A 13,942-nucleotide genomic window follows, 5' to 3' on the forward strand; every position below is an offset into this window, starting at 1 on the left:
CGGATTCCTACCTGGACGTGGTGCACCTGCAGCATGGAGAAGAGCTTGTTGAAGCAGGCACTCAGGATGGGAATGGATGAGGGCTGAACGATGAGGCCGCTGCCTGGAGGAGAGCCCCCACCGTGCAGAGCTCGCAGCAGGGAGTCGTCAGTCCCGCCGGACGGCGGACTCGCTGCAGGAAGCCAAACACAGACGGACTTAAACCCACATCGAACACTGGAAATAAAAGCTTGTCTGGAGTGGATCTGTCTCAGGCGGCTCACCTGTGGAAGAGGTTGAAGTGAGAGCCTGCAGGATGGAGTCGGCCTGCAGGGTCGCCATCATTTTCAGCATCAGCTCGGCCTGCTGCTCCAGACCCACCTCCAGCCGGGCGTCCAGCGCTGTGAAAGACGCCGAAGGTCAGACGGACACACGTTTAAAAGGAAACTAGACAGAAAGGTGAGATTCAGCCTCTGCTCACCCTGCGACACGGAGACGGACAGACCCTGTGAGCCGGGCTTTTCAGCCACAACCGGAGGTTTGGACACGGGAATACCAACCCCTCCGATGTAGGGGTTGTACCCGTATGTGCCGTAGTCAGCCCCCCAGTAGTCGTACCAGGTGCTGCTTATCGGCTGCAAGCAAGAAGACAGAGAGAGGACGGCGAAGATGAGGAAAGGAAGGAACATTCTCACATTTATCACCAAATCCACGTCAAGAGGAGGCGGAGTCACGTTCACATGTCTCACATCAGGCTGAGTTTCTGTCCTCCAGTCAACAACAAACACTTTTACACACTTTGCTTCTCCTCTCAAGTCAAAATATCTGATCCCTAACCAGTGAGGAAAGACCAGGTTTTCCATCAAGCCTCCAGCAGCAGAAACGGCTGAGATGAGGCTGGTTTAGGAAGCTGGATTTAAAGGTCCTGGAACGCCACTGGACTGGGAATGATGGGACCATTTCATCTGATGCTCATCAGATTTAAAAGGATAAGTCATCAGCTGGAACAGCTGTCAGAAATAATCCCAAAGCAAACTGAATTTCTACGCTCATCAGGTGGATAAAATTTTTCACCCAATAACGCCTACCGTTATTTACGACTCGCTCAAAACAAATACAGCAAAAAATAACCACAATAAAAAGGTGATCAAATACAATTAAAAGAAGTAAATAAATAAAAGAAATACATAAATATATGAAAATATATATCTTAGTTAATAAATAAAATGAATAAAGGAAAAACAATGGAGTAAAATAAATAGCAGGTAAATTCAGACAGAAAAATAAATATTAAATTATATAAAAACAAATACATAATTAAATTAATTAAATCTTTTTTTGTTGCAATTTTTTAAATATAATTTATTAAGGTTTTTTTGTTTTTTTAAAATAAATCACTATCTAAAAATATTTGCATTAAAATGTTTGGGTTTTTTTGCAGTATAATTGAACATTTATATCTTAGAAGTATTTCATCTCAAGTCTGATGATTATTGATATGTAAACACGATAAATAATTTTACTGCTCAGCTGCAGGTGAAACTTCATTTAGCTGCTCAATCATCACATCACTCACGTCAGAGACTGAAAGAAAAATATCTTCAACATACCTTAAACACTTTGGCAGCGAGAGGATCTTTTTCCAAATCAATATCTAAAGGATCAATATCAACATCCATCAGGTCTTGCAGCAAGTCAAAGTCTATGTCTTTATCTTTTTCCAAAGATGACAGAGGTGGAGCACCTTTGGATAACGAAAACAACTTTAATGTTGCCGAGCAACACATCAGAAAACATACAAGCAGGAAAAGGTGTGACTTGAGGGTCTTACTGGGAATTTTACTTCCAGTTTAAAGTAACTGGAGCTGCTTTATGAGCCGCGTTAACAGACAAACGTCTGCCTGACAGCGTTCACATGCAACACCACTGCGCACTAACTTACTGCAGAACACAGCGGCAACAACATTCATCAGTGAGAAAAAGACATTTAGCAGGAAAAGGTCAAGTGATCAAAAGGTGTGTTTGTGTCGGTGTGTGCGTGATGATGATGATGATGATGGTGTGGGAGGTGTGAAGACGACTCAGGGCTACCCACGCACTTTGGAAGTTGCCTGTTGTACCTGCGATGATATCAGGCACCAGGGCTTCGTCGATGCTCTCCACCAGGGGGATGGGCGCCGGCTGGGGCAGGGAGTCGTCAGAATCCACCCCCGCCGAGGAAGATGACGCTCCGGCCTCCTCACCCACCACCACTTCATCCATGGCATCCAGAGAACCCAGAGACAGCAGCTCACCTGAGGGAGGTCATGTTTAGTATGGGAAGTGGTTTCTGCGTGGATGAGGGGGGGAATATGGCGAGCCAAATCACAGAAACGCTAAATCCTCATCAGCTGGTCTGAGGCGGATTTTACTCTTCATACAAAATTACTTCTAGCTTGGTAGCAAACAACTTTTCTGCTGACTCATGCAGATTTATCTGGAGGTTAAACGAAGCCAACATGCTAAAAACACTTAAAACTAGAGGTGTGTCGGTCCTTAAGGTCCGCTGTCCTGCAGGTTCCACCTAGCTCACATCAACTGGGTCAACAACCCATGGAGTTCATCTCATCTGAGTCAGGTGTGCTGGAGCACAGGGACCTTCAGGTTTGTGGCATCACTGTGCAATCAGACTGAAAAAGCCTTCGACCGTCATTAAAAAAAAAACTGCACTACTGAGAAAAGATGTGCAAGAAATGACTTCATTTTCCTTTCATTCCATATCTATCATTTTTTATTTCACTGTAGCTCAAAATATCTGCAAAAATAATCACATCTTTGCAATCATGACGGTTGTAGCTAGTAACCATGACAATAAGGAAGTCCCAAAATGCTCTGCATTTCTGCTCTGAAGTCCTTAAAAATCTAAATAAATGAAAAAAAAGGAAGCAAAAACTATTTAGAATATTATAATCTAGGATGTCTCTGTGTTACTGACGTCTTTCAACCACATTGAACCACCAGCATTTGTCTTTTGTCCAAGAAATATGAGGGCCCAGTGCGGAGCCTTGGGGTACACCACATGTACATTCAGGCTAATCAGTAGGGGCGGGAAATTCGAATTGAAAAATCAAAAATCTGGATTTTTTGCTTCACAATTTTAAAATAGATTTTTCTTAAATGATAAAAAATAATCCACAATAAAAAATTTTTTTATCATTTTTATTGTTTTTATTGATCTTTTAACTTGTCTTCTTGGGCATTATAGCAGCAGAATGATGGTCTGGCTAGTGTGTTGTTTTGTCCAAATTGAAATCAAGAAAAATGACAAGCAAAAAAAAAAAAGGTTTGTACATTTTTTTTGTTTTTAATTTACAAAAATCAGCAATATCAAAGAATTGTGTGAATTGCAATTTAAAATTGAATTGGCACCCAAAAAGATCTAAATTTAATCAAATCGGGACAACAACATACCATCACAGCCCAACTAATCAGCGTAAAATCTGAAAGGGAAATAATTTCAAAATGTTCCTGTACTCTCAAAAACATGCACATCATTCCTCAGACATCATCATCTTGAAGCCAACTTTCTCTAAAATGAATAATTTCCATCAGAGTGAAGAATTCATGGCCAAATAAAACCATCATCAGTGCCGACGTGCTTCTCACATCGCAACAGATGACAGCAAATAACGGGCTTCTTAAACACACCTGCCAGGATGTCCTGCAGCATACACGTGAGAGAATACTGCGCCCATGCGCCACCCCAGGAGATGTCCCCCCGATTGAAGTCCGTCCCCACAAGCAACAGCAGAAGTCGCTCCAGCTGCTGCTCAGACACCACCTCGCACAGGTGGATTGTGGGTCTGGTAGCATTGGCTATCCTAGCAAGCACCTGAAAGAATCACAGAGGTAGTCAGTGAAAGTGTTTTCAAGTTTTAGACTGATGAGAGCGAGTCATGTCAAAAATGGAAAATAGAGCTGCATCAAAACACTGGAATAGAAAAATGAGATCCCTATGTGTAATTATTTCTCCAAACAGGCGTTGCCTGCACTGTATGAAAAATGTTTAGGGAATCATGAGGGATATATATATATATATATATATATATATATATTTAAAATGTAGAATTGCCAGGTCGATTGTTTACAAGTGGTGCATTAAAAAAGGACACATTGAATGAATAATCATGATTAATAATCGTGATTACAATATTGCTCAAAATAATCATGATTATTATTTTGGTCATAATCGTGCAGCTGCACACAAATCCTGCTCAATAATTCAGTCCAGGTCCGTAAATCTGCCAGTTTTTCACCAAGACGAGGTTAAAAGAGGTCAAAACAAGCAGGTAAATCAAAATTAAAGGTAGTTCCCCTCGGCAACCAGACTGAAGAATCCCGCACTCCAGTCTGGAGTCCCTCCCCCGTCACGGAGATCCGCATCGGTCTTAAACCAACCGACCACTCTGATTGGTTGATCTGAGACGACTCTCGCCTTGCGTCACCACATATTCTTCACTGACGTCGCAGGAGTTCATTTCTTTTCGCCAAAGTTTTTGACTAACAATTAGGTTCAAACAGCAACAGCGAGTTGCCAACAACGACATGTATTCTCAGGTTTTCACAGCAAAAACGACTCGGGTCATTTATGTCCTCTGTTCTGCACGCCGTGTTTATTTTTTCTGTTGCGTTCGTTCTACTGAACACTACTGGACATTGTAGGCTGCAGCTTTACTGTCCGCCATTTTTCTCACTGGTTTACGCCACGCTTGTTCATCCCGCCACAGAAATCCGTAGATGCGAGTGAGTCCCCAGACTCCAGCAAAAGAGTCTGGCTTGTCAGGCTACCTACGAGCTATGGGATGTACGAGGTCTGGGCAATTAATCGGATTTTAATCTCAACTACGATCTGGGTTTTCAACCATCATAAAAATAAAAGGGTGTGATTATTTTTCTCTCTGCAGTTTCCTCTCCTGCTGTCTTCAGCTGCTAATCGAGTGTCTCTGGCATTGCAGCGCTGTGCTGTAAACTCCTCCCACAGCCGCTTTGGTTTCATTCAGACACTGTTGCCAACTTGGAGACTTTCTCACTAAATCTGGAGACTTTTTTTTGTTAAAAGCGACAAATCTAGCAGCTTTTACTGGAGTTATTGGAGACTTTTCTGGTGTTTTGGTGACTGACTTGAAGGCACATATTGTTCTGCAGTTACTGTAAGGAAGGAGCAGCGGGAGCCTCTCCCGTCCTAAAGCACTCCCAGGCGGCCAGTCTCAGTCGGCTCCGGCTGCAGGTCAATGTAGAATAACTGCAGTAGGTTGTGGAAGTTCACCTAAACATAGTTTATACCATTGTCAGTGACAACTGGCTGCATTATTTTCCTATACATAGTTCGGCGAGTTAAACACTGTAATATCCCTCCATTACGGGACGTTACCATAGCAACGCGTTAACTAGCTGGTTCAGATCAGCCGTCTTTTAACAGGTGGATGAGAGAAACGCGCTGCAGCCTGACAGCGGTTGTTTGGCATAAAACTACATCCAGGCCAACGTAAAATAGTTCCTATATAAGCTGTAAAAGCAGATTAAACAACTCGGAAGCGTACATTAGACGGTTATAATGCACGACACGGAGTCTAGAACACCACGACGCGCAGCGTTGTTTATAAATACTGGATAATTGTGTTAAATAATCGAGATCTCAATTTCAGTCTAAATAATCGTGATTATAATTTTTTTTATCATCATCGAATAGCCTTAAGATGTACTAAAACTTGGACCAGTTCTATTAATTTCTTCCTCATCTCGTTAGCATGCACCGGGGCAGGTATGGTGGTCTGATGACCTCTATCTGTGTACCGGTGCTGGTCTACGGTAGCTTCCTGTGATCAGGACCAGGATGAGATGATCACCTTGCAGACGAAGAGCAGCAGGTCGGCATGGCAGGTGAAGTCCATGGAAAGAAGGAAGAGGGCCAGCTTCTGCACCACGGCGATGCAGCGCTCATGAGAGAGCGTGAAGGGCAGAGGTTCGACTTCAGGGGTTTCTTTGGCTGTTGTGGACTCGGCATCCAACGTGGAGCGAGGCCATTCGGCTGTCCGCCGCAGACGGATCAGGTCTTTAAAGTGCTGCAAGAGGAGGGAAACTCTTCAGCTGTAGAAGCAGCTGATGGCCTTGCTTCCAGTGTGGATGGACAGCTCACCTTGGACGTGGCCTGCTTGAGCTTGGCCTGTTCCACCAGCAGCTTGTAGGAGGAACCTTTGTTGCTCTGGATCTTCTCCTTCTCGATCTGCTCGACCAGAGCTTTCTGTTTGGCTTTCAAAAGATTTAACTGCTACAATAAAAAGGACAGGATTAGCAGAAGAACAAGAAAAAACAGCAAAAACCGCAGCAGGAAAAGGCTTTTCTGGTCCGAGTTTCACACCCAGCAGCCTTACATCTGCTCGCCGCAGTCGTGACGTGGCGCCGACTTGTGAGGAGCTGAGACACAGTTACCTGCTTGTGATGCACCAGCTGCTTGCGGATCTTGCGCGAGTAGAGTCGATCCAGACTGCTGCTGCCTTTCGCAGAGCGGCTGGAGTTCTGAGACTGGAGACTGTTGTTGATGAAGCTCCACTGAATACCTGACCATGACAAACACAAGGCATTATGGGAGGTAAAAACACAGAAGCACCACCAACAGGACCAGTAGAGGTAAAGACTTTTAAAGGCAGCAAGATTTCACCTGGTTCTACTTATTTATTACAATCTGATCATTCATATTGATTATACCATTCTACCGTACAAGTTATCACTATGTTCTCTGTCATTAGATGCAACAAATGTAATGAAAACAAAGTTAAAGGTCTGCTTGTAGACCAGTGTCTGTACTGGATCTACTGAGGTAAAATAAAATTCAAAGATTGTTCTTCCAGCTTTTAAAAATATAATTCCAAAAACTGCGATGTTGATTAAAATGTAATAAAACATTTACAAATCTGATCAAGCTGCAACAGAACATAAACAACATATCAGATTAACAGACAGGTATTCATGCCAGACGATGCTAAACATCATCCTGCAACGACTTTTTACACAGATTCACAATCAGCTCCTGTTTCCCATGAAATGATCAAATGTTTTTATTTCCATGTTTAGACCTAATTTTCAGGAGGAACTGGAGCTGTGCTTTAAAATAATTAACTTCTTTTTCCATGTTCAAAGAAAGCAGCAACAGCAGCAGAGACCATTCAGACTGGAAAGGATGCAGTGTGCATGCCAGGCCTGTAAAATATATATATATATATATATATATATATATATATATAAAAAAATTTTTTTTTTTTTTTTTTTTTTTTTTTTAAATTTTATTTTAAAAAGAGAAAGAAAAAAGAAAAAGAAAAAAAGGCCCTCTGGGGCGGTTTTATTCAGCTCCGTTGCCATGGAAACAAGAGGCCGAAACTCAACCAAACTTCAGCACTTTGCCGTCTCTGCACCGCCTTGTGAACGGCGCCTGAAGTAAGTCGGTGGCTGAAGTTGATCAGAGGTAGTTTGATTCCGTCTTAAGATGATCAGACTCAGAAAAGAAAAGTTGACTGAATGGTTTCTACTGCGTACCTGTCACAGGTCTGTCCCGTTCCTTCCCTCCAAGCTGCTTCTTCCCTCCTGAAGCTTCGTCTTCTATGCTGGCCACATAGTCCAACAACCTGGACACCAGCATCACCACCCAGCTGATCATGGGGATATCCAGAACACCTGGGAGACAGAAAACACGCACTGCGCGTCACCGTCGAGTCGTTTAGGACAAAAACTTCCACACAAGCAGCTGAGCTGGTTCTACCTTCAGTCCGGCGCTGAGGAGCGAGCTGCGGCTGCTGCAGAGGAGACAGCAGGCTGTCCAACAGGTTCAGGAGGCCCTCCAGGACGCCGCTGTTGCTGAGAGATCTTTGGCCGATGCAGGACAGGAGCATAAAAACCCTGAGACAAGCAGAGAGCAGGGGACTTAGCGCCTGCAGCTCACCACCTGACTGCACATCCACCTGACTGCGCATCCACCTGACTGCGCATCCACCTGACTGCGCATCCACCTGACTGCGCATCCACCTGACTGCGCATCCACCTGACGCCGAACGCCGTCAGGACGACTGCGCATCCACCTGACTGCGCATCCACCTGACTGCGCATCCATCTGACGCCGAACGCCGTCAGGACGACTGCGCATCCACCTGACTGCGCATCCACCTGACTGCGCATCCACCTGACTGCGCATCCACCTGACTGCGCATCCACCTGACTGCGCATCCATCTGACGCCGAACGCCGTCAGGACGACTGCACATCCATCTGACTGCCGAACGCCGTCAGGACGACTGCACATCCACCTGACGCCGAACGCCGTCAGGACGACTGCACATCCACCTGACGCCGAACGCCGTCAGGACGACTGCACATCCACCTGACGCCGAACGCCGTCAGGACGACTGCACATCCACCTGACGCCGAACGCCGTCAGGACGACTGCACATCCACCTGACGCCGAACGCCGTCAGGACGACTGCACATCCATCTGACGCCGAACGCCGTCAGGACGACTGCACATCCATCTGACGCCGAACGCCGTCAGGACGACTGCACATCCATCTGACGCCGAACGCCGTCAGGACGACTGCACATCCATCTGACGCCGAACGCCGTCAGGACGACTGCACATCCATCTGACGCCGAACGCCGTCAGGACGACTGCACATCCATCTGACGCCGAACGCCGTCAGGACGACTGCACATCCACCTGACGCCGAACGCCGTCAGGACGACTGCACATCCACCTGACGCCGAACGGCGAGGGACAGTCAGGAAGAAGTCACCCTCCACATACTTCCAGTATTTCCCCAGAGCTGCTCGAAACATCTCATCAGACAGTTCACCCTCATCACATTCACTAATGTTCAGCCCCTGTCACCATGGCAACACACGTAGGTGTCCACGCTGCGGCTCTCGCACCTGTCCTGGGGGAAGATGAGCAGCTGCTCAGAGTTGTAGAGCTCCTGCAGCACGTTGGAGAGGAACTGGCCCCACCAGCGCTCGCCTCCACACAGCTGCACCAACAGCAGGCCGGCGTGGAGGCGGATTTTTGGCGTCCCGCTGATGCAGAGGTGCTTGAAGAGCTCCTCGCAGGCCTGAGCGTGGAAGGTGTTCTGCAGCACTGACGGCACCGAGTGGCCTGGAAACATCGGGACACGAGAAAGGAGACGTGAAGCTAAACATTTCTTCAAACCTGCTCGTGAAATGCGAGCAGCTCGCCGCCTCACCGTTGTTGGCGTGCAGCAGGCTGAGCAGCGTGTCCAGCAGGTACCGGATGATGGTCCTCAGCTGCTCCGTGGACGAGTTGTGGACCAGCTCCAGGGTCTCTGCAGCCGCGGCGGCAGGGAGCGACTTGCGGCTGGCGCCCAGAGACACACGCAGCCGCTGGACGGCGTGGTGCGCCAGGTTGAGCTGCAGCTGCAGCTGGATGCAGTCCTGATAGGCTGAGAAGACCCGCTGGTCCTCCTCCACCACCTTGTCAGGTTTCCGCAGAAAGTACTGGGCGTTGTTAGCACTGTTGAGAGGCGGCAGGTCGATGTTCTGGAGGAGTGTCTCCAGTCGGTGGCAAGCGAGGTTGTACCTGCTCGGCGAGAACAAACAACGCTGAGATTCCTTTCCCGCCCTGCGGGGACTTTGTGTCGGCGTGGGGACAGACGTCCCGTCTCACCTGCACTGAATGTCCTCCTGCAGCGCCACCATCATGGCGAGATGCTGATCCACGTCCGGCTGGCTGGCGGCCTCGCTCTCCCCCCGCAGAGGATCGTGCATCAGTTTGAGCTCGCCCTCCCACGGCAGGATGTAGGTGTGGCCGTAGTAGAAGCCCAGCGGGATCTTGGCTCGAGCGTTGGTGCTGCCGTATCGACCAATCACAGTGATCTGAGGAAACATGGTGGCATAACGAGGCTTAAACGCGTCGCCGTGGCGAGCTGGAGGTTTCCCGCTACGTGTAAATGATGGCGGCGCACCACCAGCCCTTCAGTTTTAACTTCCTTTTGGAGGAATTTCCCCGGACGTGTTCGTTTAAAGAGATGAAACGGACCTTCATGAACCTGCAGACGGGCGGCGGCAGCAGGTCGTGCAGGATGAGCGAATGGGTGCTGATGTCGGTGGCGACCACCAGCCTGCGACCGTCCACCTCCTCGCCCAGCGTCCAGATGTCGATGGACAGAGACGCCAGGTCGCTGCAGGTCGGGATCAGAGCGTCGGTCAGCAGGATGGGCCGGCCGAAGTCCAGCGTGACGAAGCGGCGAGCTCCTGGCGGGAAAAGATGAAGATGTTTGTGTGAATCTCATCTGAAGAAGCGTTTTGGTTTCGTCTGCAGACGTGCAGCGTGACGAACCAGAGTGCATGCGCTCGATGATGATGGACTGGTGCGGAGGCGGCTGCAGGAAGTGGGATGCCTGGGAAATGGCCAGCGCCAGACCGCTGCCCATGTGGCTCTGCGGGAAAACAGAACAACTTAGACACAGATTGTTACGGAAACCAGAGATGCACCGATACCAGTATCGGCTCAACACCCGTACTTAAAAAAATACTTGATAAAAGTGTACCGATACCACACTAGTCCAGCCAGCGCAGATGTGTTTGATGCTTCGGACGTGTTTTAAAAGAAATAAATGCCTTTAATGTTTAAATGTGACATTTTTTGTTCCACTAAAACACTGATCCTCTCTGTTAATTCAACAAGAGCCGGACTCAACATACTAAGACGAGAGAGAGACGCCACGCTACATATCCTGCTACGTTGCCAAATCAGTAACATTCAGCTTTTCAGCAAGGAATGGTTATCCTAAATATTACACGGAGTAATGGCGTTCTTATGCAACAGTATATGGTGAAAGTACAATAATGCCTCCAGAATATGGGTGTTTCTTTTTCATTATATATATGGAGCTACCGGCGGAGCAGCTCTTTGGCGGAGTTCGGTGCAGCTGAAATTAGCTAAACCTGGCAACTCTGACAGGGTCAGTTAGGGCCGTTAGGACAGCAGAGTTTCTGCAAGCAGCCTGCAGCTCTTGTTTGTGGAGAGAACTGCAGTGTTGAGGATCATTATGACTTGTTTAGATCGCATTTTCAGACAGCCAAAGGCTGCTTCACGAGCCGCGAGTTCAGACTTGGTGAGCTGCATGCGATGAGAAACACGGCACTAAAAGCTGGATCTTTGTTTCAAAACCACACATTTATAGTTGTATTTAGGTAAAAAGTGCCAAATCAGAATAAAACTTGTTAGATCTGTAACGTTATTATATTTGTATTGGTGAGGTAACTTCACGGGTCATTTATTACAACCTGGTATTACACAGTTATAACATCAGTATAACACCATAGTCACAATAATGATCACATAAACACTCATTTGTTATCGGCAAATATCAGTATTGGCAGATACTCGAGTTTCAGATATCGGTATCGGCAGATACTCAAGTTTCAGATATCGGTATCGGCAGATACTCATGTTTCAGATATCGCTGTCGGCAGATATTCGAGTTTCAGATATCAGTATCGGCAGATACTCCAGTTTCAGATATCGGTATCGGCAGATACTCATGTTTCAGATATCGGTATCGGCAGATATTCATGTTTCAGATATCGGTATCGGCAGATACTCATGTTTCAGATATCGGTATCGGCAGATACTCCAGTTTCAGATATCGGTATCGGCAGATACTCATGTTTCAGATATCGGTATCGGCAGATATTCGAGTTTCAGATATCGGTATCGGCAGATACTCATGTTTCAGATATCGGTATCGGCAGATACTCATGTTTCAGATATCGGTATCGGCAGATACTCATGTTTCAGATATCAGTATCGGCAGATATTCGAGTTTCAGATATCGGTATCGGCAGATATTCGAGTTTCAGATATCGGTATCGGCAGATATTCGAGTTTCAGATATCGGTATCGGCAGATACTCATGTTTCAGATATCGGTATCGGCAGATACTCCAGTTTCAGATATCGCTGTCGGCAGATACTCATGTTTCAAATATCAGTATCGGCAGACACTCATGTTTCAGATATTGGTAGATACCCTAGTTTCAGATTCGGAACAGCAGGAACAGCGCCGTAGGTCGCTCACCGGTTTGGCCTTCTGCGTGTTCTTGTGTGTTGCCAGGTTAACGGGGCCGGACTCCATCATGGAACCGGGGAAAAGGTGAGCCAACTCGGCGCTGAAGGCTGCAGACACTGCCTCGTTGGGTGGCGTGAGGGGAGGGGTCATGAAGAGGGGCGTGGTCTTGGGCGTGGGTGGGATGACGTCGGATGGGTGTATGAAGAAGCCCGGAGCGGCGGCGGGGTTGGAAGGCACAGAGTTGTGGATGGGTCCGACTCCGGAGGCCACGGCTGCTGCTGCGGAGGTGGTCTGGTGCAGTTTGGCTTCCAGCTTGGCTTTCTGGTCGCCACGGAGACGGAGACACAGAGACAGAAAGGTCAGAGAAAACTCGCCACACGTGTAGATGGACAGGTTTTACATTTACCAAGACTTTTATACAACTAAATCAGCCAAGTTTTCACCATCATATCGACTGGAAGGAAACTTCCAGGTCCAGGAGTCGGGACAGATGTCTCCTGAAGACACGAGAGACGGATTCACCTGCAGGGACTCCGCCTCTAACACATCAGCTGGTTTTATATCAGACTGGAGACAAACGTGTTTGTTGCTTTTAGATTCTATTTTCTCTGAAACCGATCACGTTTCTAACGAACTGGCCTAAAAGTGAATCCAAACGTTTCTCCGTTCGGCTCCGACAGTCCAGTCGGAGCTGAACAGTCCAAACAAGTTCAGCTCATATTATTCTGCAAGCCGACTGCCAATCAGCCAGCACGAGCTGACTGGGTCTGAAAATCTGTATCATTTTAACATTAAATCTGCACATTTATCAGGAAGAATCATCGGATAAAAAAACACAAATCAAATCCAGGTGTTTGTTTCCAGTCTGGTTAAAACAAACCAAAAACCCTGGTTTTGTTTCTTAAACCTAAATCTAAAAGAAAAAAAAATCTAATTACAAACCGTGACCAACTCTGGATAAGGTAGAAAAGTGGAAAAAAGAAAATAAAGAGCGCTTCGATTCAGAACAAAGTGGATTCCCCAGAGATCCATCTGAGGCCTGAAACCTTCCAACCTTTACGCCATCAGCAGCTAAGCTGACGATACGCAGACTTCCATCGCCACGGCTCCTGATGACGTAGAGCCACTTAACGTCCTGTAAACTGTACCTTGTAGATATAAAGTCACGGATAGCAGAGAACATCTTAAAGCTGGACCAGGACAAAACAAAACTAGGAACAGCTATTATTGAGATAATAGCAACTGTGAATGCCCATTTATTGATCTATGCTGAATGATTGAAATGAAATTGCATATGTATAAGAAATTTTAAAAAACTGGGACGGGAAGGCCTTTTTGTTTCCACTTCCAGCAGGGTGTAATTAGGGGGGTTGCAAAAACATGAGCAAGGCTGAACTAAACTCCAGTGAACATGTGAAAACTTTTTTTAGTGTGTTTAAGATTCATCAAAGTCTGGAAGTTTACAAACAGATCATTTAGCCGCAACTTGTCAGTGTGTGAGAAATCCAGGTGTCCTTTTACACCTGCAGCTGGATTTTAGTCCACACATCAGAAATCTGGGTTTTATCGCCTTAGAAACAGCACGAGGTTGATGATGCTTTTACTTCTAGCAGAAGAGAGGGGAGACTGCATGAATGCAGTGTGTGTGTGTGTGTGTGTGTGTGTGTGTGTGTGTGTGTGTGTGTGGGTGTGGGTGAGAGAGAGAGACAGAGATTATGATCAGGTCTGTAAACTTGATAGGTTTGAATGTGTGAAGAGCATAAATATGCCAACTTATTTGTATTTGGTGAAGCTCTCCGCGCTACTTTTGGAATAAATAAAACGTGGTTCAGTTTTTCCTTCTGACGGAAGTCACATT

At 46.7% G+C, this 13,942-nt stretch overlaps 1 protein-coding gene across 2 annotated transcripts in view; it reads right to left on the minus strand.

Moving 5' to 3' along the window:
* birc6 (baculoviral IAP repeat containing 6) overlaps positions 1–13,942 on the minus strand; it is a 120,641-nt gene that overhangs the window by 71,733 nt on the left and 34,966 nt on the right. Inside the window, exons 25-41 of one of the 2 annotated variants that reach the window (XM_079248618.1) lie at positions 12,094–12,405; positions 10,351–10,450; positions 10,051–10,265; positions 9,679–9,887; positions 9,239–9,591; positions 8,931–9,150; positions 7,772–7,908; positions 7,549–7,686; positions 6,448–6,575; positions 6,155–6,286; positions 5,865–6,080; positions 3,667–3,850; positions 2,100–2,273; positions 1,590–1,723; positions 461–614; positions 264–380; positions 12–172 (exon numbers count right to left, since the gene is read on the minus strand). In XM_079248618.1, coding sequence (XP_079104744.1) covers positions 12–172; positions 264–380; positions 461–614; positions 1,590–1,723; positions 2,100–2,273; positions 3,667–3,850; positions 5,865–6,080; positions 6,155–6,286; positions 6,448–6,575; positions 7,549–7,686; positions 7,772–7,908; positions 8,931–9,150; positions 9,239–9,591; positions 9,679–9,887; positions 10,051–10,265; positions 10,351–10,450; positions 12,094–12,405 — 3,084 coding nt within the window. Of the gene's footprint in view, positions 1–11; positions 173–263; positions 381–460; positions 615–1,589; positions 1,724–2,078; positions 2,274–3,666; positions 3,851–5,864; positions 6,081–6,154; positions 6,287–6,447; positions 6,576–7,548; positions 7,687–7,771; positions 7,909–8,930; positions 9,151–9,238; positions 9,592–9,678; positions 9,888–10,050; positions 10,266–10,350; positions 10,451–12,093; positions 12,406–13,942 lie in introns of both variants that reach the window. The other variant, XM_079248617.1, reaches the window with a different exon arrangement.

The sequence above is a fragment of the Telmatherina bonti genome (assembly GCF_933228915.1).
Source record: "Telmatherina bonti genome assembly, chromosome: 11".
Taxonomy (NCBI): domain Eukaryota; kingdom Metazoa; phylum Chordata; class Actinopteri; order Atheriniformes; family Telmatherinidae; genus Telmatherina; species Telmatherina bonti.